At 39.2% G+C, this 10,000-nt stretch overlaps 1 protein-coding gene across 4 annotated transcripts; it reads right to left on the reverse strand.

Annotated features, from left to right (window-relative positions):
- Positions 1–1,639: 1,639 nt before the first annotated feature.
- On the reverse strand, positions 1,640–4,166 carry LOC138027123 (melatonin receptor type 1B-B-like). 4 transcript variants are annotated; one of them, XM_068874625.1, is made up of 2 exons: positions 4,123–4,166; positions 1,640–3,679 (listed from the first exon to the last, which is right to left on the reverse strand). In XM_068874625.1, the coding sequence occupies exon 2, from the start codon at positions 3,579–3,581 to the stop codon at positions 2,547–2,549; it is 1,035 nt and encodes a 344-aa protein (XP_068730726.1). In that variant the 5' UTR covers positions 3,582–3,679; positions 4,123–4,166; the 3' UTR covers positions 1,640–2,546. The 4 variants fall into 4 exon arrangements, with proteins under 4 accessions (XP_068730726.1, XP_068730729.1, XP_068730728.1 ...); XM_068874628.1 differs by lacking the exon at positions 4,123–4,166 and adding an exon at positions 4,103–4,119; XM_068874627.1 differs by lacking the exon at positions 4,123–4,166 and adding an exon at positions 3,818–4,067.
- Positions 4,167–10,000: the final 5,834 nt, after the last annotated feature.

Here is a 10,000-nt window from a genome sequence, read left to right on the forward strand (position 1 = left end):
GTCAAACTTTATAATGCTTGAAAGAAAAAGAAAACTAACAAAAATAAAAACCGGGTAACTTACCATCATTTGACACAAATGCTTTTCGTAAATTTTCTTGCTGATGGCAAAATATTCTATTCTCGATGGATCGTCCTGAAAACTTCCTTCTGCTCTTCCTAAAAACTGTGTATCAATATTTATTTACTTTTGCATCAATATTTGTTTTGCATAAAGCGAGCTAACAAAATCTGTACCTTGCTTAGTTCGCATTTTTGAGCGTTACAATAGAATTTTCGGTCCTATGCTTCTATTGCAAAAAGGTATACTTTTTAGGTCACCCATCCAGACCCTAATCCCACCAGATGCAGTTTAACTTGAGTGAGCTTTTGTATTTCAAAGCTGTGAGATGCTCAGAGTGTACGCTTAACCTTGTGTTGAAAAGAAGTTGTGAGGGAACTTGAAAATGATCAACACGTCAGCCCAGAAGCCAATGTTTGTCGATTCCCTTTTATTTTCTTCAATCTTTTTGGGTCAAGAGCTCATCAAGAGGAGCCTCTATCTCCTCTAGTTCCATGAGTCAACCCTTTCCCGAGTAAATTTATTTTTAGGAACAGGGTTCTCCCGCGGAATGTATCAGCCCTTGACGCTGAGAAAGCTCTGTTTTGATTGGCTTTTACAACAGCAGGAGTTCATTAAGAGCTCCTGACAACAGTTAGAGAGATAGAGACTCCTCTTAATGAGTTCCTGTTCTGGGTTTAGTACTTTGCTAGTAACCACATGTCTTCTCAGGGGGCAATTTACCTAAGACGTGTACCATGGCACCACAATGACATACAATACCAAAACAATGTCGTGTCAACTCCTGGAAGACAAAACGCAGCTCAGTTGACAATGTGGAATGAAGCGCTGCGTTACTGCGCTACCACAAGTACGCAAAGCGTGCCTATTAACTAATATTTCTTTATAAAAACGTTCCTAAGTTCAGTCTTGGGAAAGGTGACAGGAATTGTTTTCTTTCTGACAAATGATTAATAGGCTGGTAGCCAGGTTTTTAACCTCAGAAAAAGAGCTGTTTAGTCGTATAAACGTGTGAGCCAAAGGGCCTCAGCTGGCACGACTTCTGGGTGACCCCTTAAATGGTCTTAATGACCCCCGACTTGAAAAATGGAAGGCTGTAGCTCAATACCACCCAACTCCGTCCCATCTGTTTTTGAGTAACACGTACCACAGCCAACCCATTTTACGTTCGTGGAACGTCTAGTTTCTTTTAATAGCAGTTCAATTTTTTTGAATTTGTGTGGTAGGGTTGTGTTCGATTGTCTGGAAGTCCCATTGCTTATTCCAAGTTTCAAGAGTATGCTAGAATAGTAGTTGCATACGTGAACTGTTTATCAGCTACTTCTAGAAATGATTATTTTTAGAAGCATGTCATAACATTTATAATTGTAATGAAATAAATTTGAAATCCGGAAAACTACATAAACAATCCGAATAACTAAAAAGATGCCTCCTTTTTTTAAAGGTTATTGTAACGAAGTAAGTTGGAAATAAAATCTTGAGAAACAGGAAATCGAACCTCGCTGAATCCCGTGGGCATCCTCCCACCACTTGTCACTTTCTATCAAATATAAACCTCCAATGATTAACACCTGCGGCGTAAATTTTTCAAGCTCTATTTATTCATTCATTTATTTAGCCAGGCTACTATTATTGCACACTGTACATTTACGGGTTTTACTTATATCAAACTCATGCAGCGACAGTTTTAAATAGGCAGGGTTAACAAAATTCTTTCTTCGATATTTGATCTTTTTTCATAAAAAATTTGGCTTACCAATCTTAATAATTAGTTTGCAGCCAGTTTAGTTTACATTCGCTTGGTTTTGACAGCTTTCCTTTATTTAATGCTATCGTTTTTTTTTCAGCTCATGCCAAATTTTCAATCAGTCAATCAATCATTCATTCAATCCAAGTTCCATAGAACACTTTTTTTTCAATACATTTGTGTTTTGGAGAGAGAATAAATCAATAAACATCCGATTGTTTGTATGAGCTCGATCTATTAAAGTTCACAAATTATAATTTTCCTTGATCGATCTGAAAGGAAGACAGGCTATACTTTTCGCCACTGGGACCATTATTCAGGATCGGCCAGGGGGGATAGTGGTATACCAGTATACCCGAACAAAATTCGCCAAATTACCATAAAATAACCAAAATTCATCCAAATATATCCAAAATTAATGGAAGCATTGTATACTGTGCACCTGAAATTCAAAGAAAGTGATATACCGAATACCCGTATTTAAGCTGCAATATACCGTATATCCGATTTAAAAAGCCCCTGTATACCGTACACCCAAAAACCCTGGCCGACCCTGATTATTAACTTTGCTGTTTGAAACAAAGGATACGATATTAATATAGGCATTGTCCAAAAAATGATTTTTTTGGTTCATAAGCTAATTACAATTCTACGTCTTACAGCTTGTACTGATTCCGTAACTGCTCCAAAGATGTACCTCTATTTTTTTTAACCATTTCAGAACTACGTATTGACACCTTTATGAAATATTAACCGCAGGTATTGCCTCCTTAACGCTCAAATCATAAATGATTATTTCATCTGTACCTGGTTTAGAGTTTTGCTCAACTTCGACTCTTAGATGTTTTTTGTGAAAGAAAATTATCTTTTTATATTCTTCCCGAAAGTTCTTGTTTAACAAACCGTAGACAACAGGGTTAATCACGGCTGAAAGATTTCCAAGAATGAGGTACAAAAAGTAGACCTGTCTTGGGAACGATACTTCCCCTCGATATGTGTCCACAAAGTCTATAATGGAAATTGGAATCCAACAAGCGAAAAATCCAAGAACGGTTATAAAGAGAACGTTAGTGATGTTTATATCTCTGGCAGTTATGCTGTTATCTCGTTTTGAAGATTTCAAATGGCTTTGTACGTTTTGTTTGTGACTTCTAATTTTCTTAAACACAAGAAAATAACAGACAACCAGGAGTAAGGTAGGAGCCCCAACGTAACCATAAACCAGAAAATTTGGTACGGATATCTCTGCCGTTTGAAAACAAAACATCTTTCCAGGATGGAAAACGTAGCGTCTTCCCGAAAGAAAATAAGGTAATGGCTCAACAGAGGCCAAGAATACACATAGTCCTATCATGATCGTGGTATTTCGCTTGGTGAAAATTCTCTTGTAGTTCTTCGTTCGCACAATCCGATAAAATCTATTTATGGCAGTCAGTGTTAAGATTTGCAACGATGCACAGGCGAGAACTATCACAAAATATCCTTGGGCTTGACATACGTCATCGTTGAATGGCCAGCGACCTATAATGGCAACAGTGATCGATTGCGGTGCACAAAGCAATGGAAGAAAAATGTCCGACAGAGCCAGAGACGCGATAAAAAAGTTTGGAATTGTTCTCAGTTGAGAATTTCTATAAACTGCTAGAAGAACAAACGAATTTCCAGTTATCGCGACTGAAACAATCAACAAATAAACTGCTGTTTCGCAAATAACCCACGACAGCTTTCGGCTGTGCACTTCCATGCTGAGGTCTTGGAAATTCATCGAAGCCATTGTTTATGACATGTGAACTAACTCGTATCCTGGTTTTAAATGAATTCCTCTTCCTATAGTTGGTTAGATCCTAGGGTTTTCATCGATGCCTCAGTAGCCTGTGACAAGGAAACAATTAACAAATTACTCTCGGTTGCTTACGAAAATGAACCGTGAGAAACAGGAAAAAACCTACTTAGATACACCTTTCATGTTCTAAATAAATAATGAATATTGCTGTGCAGCTTTCATTTTACTTTGTGTCATCAATATGCTGAGTCACTCGCGAAATCAGAATAAATTGCAATCACTCTTAGAAGATACTGATCAGATGATTTGGTTGCTGTCCTGAAAGCACCCTTAATTAAGGAAATCGTCGTCGATTCAGCTGTACGTAAAACTTTATCTGCTGTTATTGTGGCAAAAATGAATGTCCAAAAGCTTGCTATCATGCTCTTCCTTAGTTTATCGACCAAAGTCAGTATAGTACCAGAGAGCATTAGTCTAATTGTACATAAGTGTCAACTAAAACTTAAGGTAACTGATCATCAGCTTCGTTTACCTGCGGGAAAAGTTTTTAGTTGCTAATGGATTTTTGCTGTAAATTATGGTCCTCACTATGGAATAAAAGTTGAAGTGATAATGACAGCTAGCACAAAAAACAATATTAGCACAAAGGGAACTTGTCACGGAAATGAATGTCAAATTCCACCGAGGGTTTTTGGCAGGGAGTTTTCTGATCCTGATCTGCTAAATCAATTCCGCTCATTTTAGAGAACTTATTACGGAAATGACATTAGTTAGGTGCTTAGTGTAATGTTTGTGCTTTTTTGCCTACTGAATAAAATTTATTCAAATCAGAGAAACAGCCTGGAGCTAAAAATCGTTTCACAAACATTATTAACATTACTGGCAAGAAACGAATCCATGGCAAATCGAATCATTGAGTGCAAGCGTGTAAAAAGAAAAACCAATTTCAGTGTCAATGTTTTTCTTTTTGAAGTCCTGTCAGCGATGATCAGTTAACTTAATTTAACATTCATTTCCGTGACAAGTGTCTCAATCGTGTGAAACGAAAAATAAATTTCAGTTTTTTTTTTCTATACTCGTATCGTATGTTGCTAAATTTACGTTTTTAATGTGTAACTCGGTAATTTTTCCTTTTTTCTCTCTCAAAATTAACTCGACAATTTTTTTACGCTTGTGGATCAAGATTATTCTCCAAGATTGATTCGATCTTATAGAAAGAATGGGATTTTTGAATAAGCAATACGAAAATTATCAAGTCCACCCGGATCTGCTATAAGGATATACGCCGGTGACCATGCGCAATAGAGGCATACTGCTGGAACGGGACTTTGACACGAGGCGCTGGGAAACTCTATCTCGGAGAACATGTGCCGTACGGTTCTTATAGCCAAAAATTGGTTATTTGAACCTTACGGCGCCTGCTCACTCCTTGTGCTAACATGAATGCACCTATTAGAGACCAATGAGAAGATAGTTTTTTCAGGGTTCCCAAGAGCTCTTCTCTCCCTCAGTCAAGACGAAAGCTCTGGGGGCGAGATTGTGGCGACACATATATATAACAGCAACGACAGATTTTCCACGATATTGTAAAAACTGAAAGAAAGTTTTTTATAGCAAACTGATCCCTGCTACTCTCGTTCGGAAACTACGACCATGACCGGTTCGGTCTAGTTGCTTGGAGACGGGCGAAATGGCAAATCGATAGTCAGAGTCCTTGGATCATCCAGATCTAATCCAAGGACAGAAAAGTTAGAATCCTCCACGGGCGCATTACACGTCTATAGTTTCATTTGAAAGGCCTGTCAAAAATATTTGTGGAAGGCTTTGTTAAAGTGGTATCGTCATATTATGAGTACATGTACAAAAATTTAACTTTTATCGCTGATTAAATTACTAATAATTACACCAATTCTTCTCCCTTCATTTCCCATTATTTAAATTACTATCTCTTTTTTATGTCCAACAAGTTAAACAATCAACGCTTAGCGAATTGCTTTTTCCGCACGCACAATACTTTGCTGGACTACTCCCGAATAGCATTCGCATTCTTTGTTCTTTTCAGAGAGAAAGTTATACAGAAGCTCATAACCCGGAACCTCCACCTTCCATATTAACCCTCTGAATCAACCCTTTCTCTTATCTTTGTATTTTTAGAAGTACATCGCAGGGAAGGAGAGGAGGGTGGGGGCCTTAGGGGCTGTTCTGACAATAGCAAATTATTTATTACGTATGTGACGTATGTGAACCACTTCACGTATGTTCTCAGTCACATACGTCACATACGTCAAAATACTGTAGTTCTAAAAATAGAAAGATAAGGGAAAGGGTTGACTCCATCGTACAATACAAATGGAAGCCCCGGGTAATGGGCATATGGGTTATAAAATTCTGTTTATTCTTCTTTTTGCCATAATAGTTTCGAGAACTCTCTCACAAGGGCAACATTCTTTTCCAAGCAAAGTCATGTTTACATCAAACGCCACGTGCTTGTCCATCGACTTCACACAATAATTACAATCACTTCATGTAAGCAGCAGTATACGTCTATTCCAGAAAAACTGCAATCAAAACAGCGCAAATCGTAATGTTTTGTGGCAGACGAGGTCAACCTAACTAATAGGACAAATACACTTCCAGGAGAGCTAGTTTCTTAAAAGGACGTTTCATAACAACATACTTCGTCTTTACTTCGGCTGATTGCACAACATTGTCTGGTTCAGGGAAAAATCTCAAGACTCTTCTAAGGGGCTAGGAACCCCTAGGCACCGCACTATCTACCACTCGACCAAGTTTCCGACTTTGAGATGATTAGTAGTGGGTATTGATTTTGCCGGTAGAAGCCGCTCTCAGGTTAAATCCGTTTTTACCTCAATAAAAATGGTGATCCTCATTTTACCTTGGTTCAATACGCACTCAGATAAATTAAAGAAACAATTAAGCCTAGAGAAAAATTAGGGTCAGGTTCGGGTCAGGTTAGCTTAGTTTTGGTTATTATACTGTAACAATTGCCTAATTGTACAAGAGTAAATGAGGACAAGAACTGCAGTGGGTTGAGCACGATCGTCGTTGTAGTGTAATGGTGAAGACACGGGATTACAGATCTAAAAGGTGGAGTTCGAATTCCGGTAAGTGTATAGTACAGGGCCCGGTTGTTCGAATACCGATTAATTTAATCCAGGATTAGCGTGAACGATTGTTTCATGTTTTCAACTTTTTGGTGAAAGTTTCTTTTGCTTACTTTTGTTTTCCAAGATTGACTTCCTCTAATTTAAAGTTTTGCCGAATATCAGCGTTGAGCAACATTTGGGAGTAGAGAAATAGACTCCTTGGGTAATTTTTAACCTGGGATTAGCGTTAGCCGGCTTTTGAACAACCGAGCCCAGTTCTTTGTTCCCTTACAACGTTGTAATGAATGGATAGAAAACATAGAAACCGATAAGATGGTACGAAAAAATAAGAAGAGGTGCTGAGATGCGTTAAGACAGAGCTTGAGGGAAGGTATAGGTATTCTTAGTCCTTTTGGGGGTGTTGGTAGCCGCTAAGGTAGAGCGCATAGTCATCTTAGGTAAAATGAGGATCATCAATTTAATCTGGGTAAAAAAGGATTCAACCTGACACCGGATTTAAGCGACAACATTGACAACATTTCTTGTGGGGGAAACAGATCAGGCAGGTACTATCGTAACCAACAGTTCTCAATGTGGGTTGTCACTACTTTTTCTTTAATCCAAGTCCTAGTATCATCTTGTCAGCAAAATATCGTGGGAGTGAGGGGGGCGTGGGGAAGAGGGGTTAGTTAACAGATCTTCTTCCAGAATGGAATTATTTGGGGTAAGATGATCGAGATCATCACAAGTGAGATCACTTCAGTTAGTGGGTGACTGTTAACAAGCCATGCCACTTAAGAAAAGTAATTAACAACATTTCATCGATGAAGGCTTGATTCTGGGGAACAACATCAAGTGCTTTCCTGTATGACCCCACAAAACGCTCCCATACACCACCCATATGATGCGAGTCAGGTGGGTTAAGCACCCAGTGAATTTCTTCCTGACTCATTGCACTTTCAATATTGTCTTGGCTCCAACCAGTAATACACTCGCATAATTCACGGTTTGTTCCTACGAAGTTTGTTCCGTTGTCAGAGTGGATGACATTTGATTTTCATCCTCTGGCAATAAACCGTATGAGACACAATTTATGAAGGAATCAGCAGATGAAGAAAATGTACTGCTCTCTTTACGAATTAGGTAAAGAGAGAGCCATATGTCATCGCCTGCTTCCTGAGATGCTTCACTTTCAGTGCTCCAAAGAAATCAACGCCAGGTCCTAAAACTTGCCATCAAGAGGGCTTCTGATTCCGTTCTTTTACTTCTACGTAAGACCACTGGTATAAAATCTTCCACACTGTTGCACGCGACAGAGTAAGATCCAATAAATATTGTTGTCTCAACTCATTTGTGTCATGATCCACTTCATGTTTCAATTTCTCATGACAGTTCACGACGACGAGACGGGTTAGCTCATTATCAGGTGACAATATCATCGGATGGTGACTGCAGAATAGAACACCTGCTCTGCTCTGTCTCCAACACAAATAATTCCATCTCGGCAAAGTCCCTTTTTGACTTATGGTTTGTTTCTGCTTAGGGAGCCTCATACACCACAAGCCCTTTTAGAGACATCACCGCTAAGCCGGAAACTTCTGCTGGAGAGAACAGGACAGCCACAACACCGGGGAGTTCATCCCCTACTCTTCTTGAATGATGTGTGGGTTCTTTATGAACGTAGAAAATATTTGTAAGACGGGACCTACGGTTTATAGTTCTTATCCGAGAAAACTTGAAAGTCTAACCATTTGAAGGTGAAATATTACAAAGGCAGGGCTTTCTCCTCAGTTATCTAAAGATGCCCAGTGTTGATCCGGACGGGGTTCCAACCCGCGCCCCCAGCATTCATGCAGCATTCAGGACAGTCGAGTTTGTCAGCCAAACAAAGATAAAATAATTCCTTATTCGTTCAACGAAACAAGAAACAAGCGGATCAAGTCAGTCGATGACAAGTTTAGGAGTTCCATTAACTGTTGGCCCTGTGGAATCCGACAACCAATTGAAGTTTGAAAACTGTTGAACTGAGATATGTGAGAAAGTGTGACGTTGTTTATTTCCTAAGACTTGCAGTAAATTCCATTTTATATTTAATTTCAAGACTTTTTCGGGCTTTGATTCCTTACGATTATTATCGCGAGCAATGGTTAAGGTATTTTCTCATTATTCATTACGAATAATCGACGAAATCTATAACTGATCTTAAGTATATAGTACAACGCTACTGACTGTTAGTAATTTAAGCAATTTAGTCGACAAAAAGCACTTATACTAATCAACAGACTTAACTGATTAGAGTGTAATGTGAAGTGCTAGTTTTGTACCCCATATGAACCATGTGAGCGTTAGCCCTATTAATGGAAATGGGCCCACGCAAGGACAGAGAAAAACTCTGGCCAGGCTGGGAATTGAACCCGCGACCTTCGGGTTAGATCTCCGCCGCTCTACCGACTGAGTTACAAGCTCAGACGAGAGCAGGCCGTGGGAACTGAAGATGTTAAAGTCACGGCAATGAACATGTACAAGTACAAGGAAGGGTTACGTTTTTACAAACGTTGGCCGTGTAGCACTTATATTTCAACAGACTTAAATGATTAAAGTGTAATGGCCGTGGGTTCAATTCCCACCCTGGTCAGAGTTTTCTCTGCCCTTGCGGGGGCCCATTTCCATTAGAAGGGCTAACGCTCACATGGTTCATATCGGGTACAAAACTAGCACTTCACATTACACTCCAATCAGTTAAGCTAGTCGCCAAATAGTAGCGCGCAAAAATGCCTCCTAAGGTTGACGTAACAACGCTAATTGCAAAAAGGGACAGTAGAATAGGTTCTTTACACGATCTTCTCGAAGAATTTAACGTGCTTTTCGAATCTCAACCAGTGATAAGCATACTCGAAAACGTTTACAAGGAAGTCGAAATTAAGTACAGAAGCGTTCAAAAGCAACAACAGACAATTGCGGAAAAGTTGTGTAAAGCTAGCACAAAAGGCGCGGATGAATTAATGAAAGCTAATCGAGAGCCTGGGGAAAGTTGATTTTCTACATTGTAGTGAAAAATTCGCAACTTATCAAAAGGCGTGGAATGTTAAAAAGTCGCCCGTCAAACACAATGCGCTTGATGTTATGGCAGAAGCAGTGACAAAAGTGGCCGAAGTGTGAGGCTCGCAAAGAACACTAATCAAGGACTTGAGAATTTGTTAGTTCCGACATGGGATGGCAACAGGATAACTTATGTCACTTGGAAACGCGAATTTAGATATTGGATGATTAAATACAAGCAAGACAATGACGAACAGCTTTAGC

Source organism: Montipora capricornis, chromosome 12 (genome assembly GCF_036669925.1).
Source record: "Montipora capricornis isolate CH-2021 chromosome 12, ASM3666992v2, whole genome shotgun sequence".
Taxonomy (NCBI): domain Eukaryota; kingdom Metazoa; phylum Cnidaria; class Anthozoa; order Scleractinia; family Acroporidae; genus Montipora; species Montipora capricornis.

Coding starts and splice junctions, on each gene's coding strand:
- LOC138027123 (XM_068874625.1), bottom strand. CDS start 3,581: ATGGCTTCGATGAATTTCCAAGACCTCAGCATGGAAGTGCACAGCCGA.